Source organism: Citrus sinensis, chromosome 6, assembly GCF_022201045.2.
Source record: "Citrus sinensis cultivar Valencia sweet orange chromosome 6, DVS_A1.0, whole genome shotgun sequence".
Lineage (NCBI taxonomy): Eukaryota > Viridiplantae > Streptophyta > Magnoliopsida > Sapindales > Rutaceae > Citrus > Citrus sinensis.
In genome coordinates, this window is record NC_068561.1 from 12,279,693 (window position 1) to 12,282,225 (window position 2,533).

General features: G+C 50.0%; 1 protein-coding gene across 1 annotated transcript; it reads left to right on the forward strand.

The window, feature by feature from the left end:
• The first annotated feature begins 591 nt into the window (after nt 1–591).
• On the forward strand, nt 592–2,321 carry LOC107177351 (uncharacterized). Its single transcript, XM_015531040.2, has 2 exons — nt 592–1,457; nt 1,556–2,321. The coding sequence occupies exons 1-2, from the start codon at nt 592–594 to the stop codon at nt 2,319–2,321; spliced, it is 1,632 nt and encodes a 543-aa protein (XP_015386526.2).
• The last annotated feature ends 212 nt before the right edge of the window (nt 2,322–2,533 follow it).

Here is a 2,533-nt window from a genome sequence, read left to right on the forward strand (position 1 = left end):
CCTTATGGGGTGCATCCCCACAGAAGCACTGGTCGGGTTCCTGGAAAGCAAGTAGATGAAGGGAGGAACCAACCTCGCCCCAGGCGAGTACCGGAAGCTGATGGCCGAGGGGCCAGTGCTGATGAAGGAGAGTTAAGACAGCGGTTGCAGAATGTCGAGCAGGAGCGAGATCAGATAGCTGCACGTGACCCTGACCGTGCTATAGAATTGGAGGGAGAGGTGCGCAGATTAGCGCAAGTGATAGAGGAGATACAGGGTAAGAGGAAGCCCCCAAGCTGGAGGATAATGCTAGATGAAGAATCTCCACTATCAACTGAGATCATGGGTACCATAATCCCAAGAGATTTCTGCTTCCCCGACCTCAAATACTCCGGGCGAAGTGACCCGCTGGTGCACATTGAGCGTTTCAACGACATGACGGGTGTGCAGGGGCTGACACCAGCTCAGAGGTGCAGGGTGTTCCCGTTGACATTAGAGGGACGAGCCCGAGAATAGTACCACAAGCTGCCCCGAGGAAGTATAAAGGGCTATGAGCAGATGTGCTAGGAGTTGGCCGAGCAGTTCCGAGGGGCAGTGGCCCTAGAGGACGACATGATGGAACTGATGGGGATGAAACAGGAGGAGCATAAATCCCTTCGAGATTTTGTAAAACGATATCACCGAGCCGTGCTAGATCTGGGAGCTTTTAATCACCCGCAAGCGTTGAGGGGATTAAAAAAAGGTGTAAGAATCAGCCGACTGTGGTATAACTTAGGAAGCCCCCTTGTACAGAATTACTCGTCATGGTATGAGCAGGCGAGGCGAGATATAGAAATCGAAGAGGAGAAATCGGCAAGAATAAAAAGTGAACAGTTGGACGAGCTGAGGCGAAAGGAACGGAGAGCCCCGACAGGGAGCGGGTCGGGAAAACGAGCTGGAGAATCTTCAATGATGGGCGGAATATCAGCTCGGTCCCGCCCTTACCCCATAGCTCCGAGATCACAGCAGTTCCAGCACAACCGGGCTCAACCTCCGCGTCCCCCATTTCTAGATCGGCAACGAGAATTCCGGCAGATGGCTGCCCACACCTATCACAACACTCCCAGAGCATTACATGCAACCAATTGCAGGACTAGTCGACCAGATCAGTTAGCGATTGTGCCAGCCCGAGGTGACATTCATGATAGCCGAGCAGTTCAGCTGGTAGACCAGAGCTTGGCGTATAGACAGTATACTCCATTAAAGATCTCCATGGAGAAATTGTATGAGAGGATCGAGGGACGAGGCCTGCTGTACCCTCCAGCCCCTATAACAAAACCGGTTCACCGACGGGATAAGAGCAAATTCTGTAAATTCCACGACACTCATGGTCACACTATCAGCCAATGTCGTGACCTGAAAATTCAGGTGGAGGATTTGGTGAGAAACCGTTATTTGGACGAATATTTAGATGGAATGTCCCCTGTCACTGAATCACAGTACACGCGGGATGAAGGGGCTGAGATGGGCTTGAAACGTGAATAGCCGACTATCCGTGTAATAGCAGGGGGCCAACATTGGCTGGGGATTTGAACAGGGCACGGAAGAACTGTGGGAGATATGCCCTGACTAGCAAAGAAGTACTTTTCAATTTGCTGGCAACCAAGAAAGCAAAAGTGCGACAAGTTCCCATTATTTGGACAGATGACGACGAAGAGGGTATCTTATATCTGCATGAGGATGCATTGGTGGTCAAGGCAATGGTGGCTGGTACAGAATTGCGACGAATACTAGTAGACACAGGCAGCTCAGTTGACATCCTGTCTAAGTCGACTCTAGATGATATGGGGATTGCAGACTTGAAATTGGAGCGGACAAATACATCCTTAAAGGGATTTGTAGGGGAACGGTTAACTCCCATGGGGATCATCGAACTCCCAATTACTATGGGGACGAAGCCATTTGAAAGAACAATGATGCTGGATTTTGTCGTGGTAGAGGAAAGAATGCCTTACCAGATGATACTGGGGAGACCATTCATGAGGATAAGCCAGTGCGTTGTATCCACGCATTACTTGGCACTGAAATACAGAGTAAATGGGGTGGTTGGTGTAGTAAAAGGCGACCAGAGGATGGCAAGGAGTTGTTATGCTACAGCGGCCAAGGAGACACTGCAAGTTACTTCTCTAGATAATCGAGGAGAATCCAAAAAGGGCCGCCAAGAGCCTGTTGAGAAACTGGAGGAAGTTGCGGTAAGCAAAAGCAACCCGAGCAGAGTAGTGAAGATCGGGTCAGGATTGGTTGGGGCAGTAAAAGGCGAGCTGATAAATTACCTACAGTCTCATGCGGATATATTCGCCTGATCTTATGAAGATATGCCCGGAATTGATCGCGGGGTAGCTTGCCACAAGTTGGCAATCAAGAAGGGGGCAAGGCCGGTGAGACAGAAGAGGAGATGCTTCAACCAGGAAAGGTACGAGGCCATAAACGCCAAGGTGGAGAAGCTGTAGAAAGCAGGATTTATAAGGGAAGCCAAGTACCCAGAATGGATTTCAAATGTAGTCCTGGTAAAAAA

What these genes read in the sequence shown, in the direction of transcription:
- LOC107177351 (XM_015531040.2), top strand. Translation starts at nt 592, where the DNA reads ATGATGGAACTGATGGGGATGAAACAGGAGGAGCATAAATCCCTTCGA. An exon ending in TCCCCTGTCACTGAATCACA is followed by an intron (nt 1,458 to 1,555) that starts GTACACGCGGGA and finishes GGATTTGAACAG; the next exon opens with GGCACGGAAGAACTGTGGGA.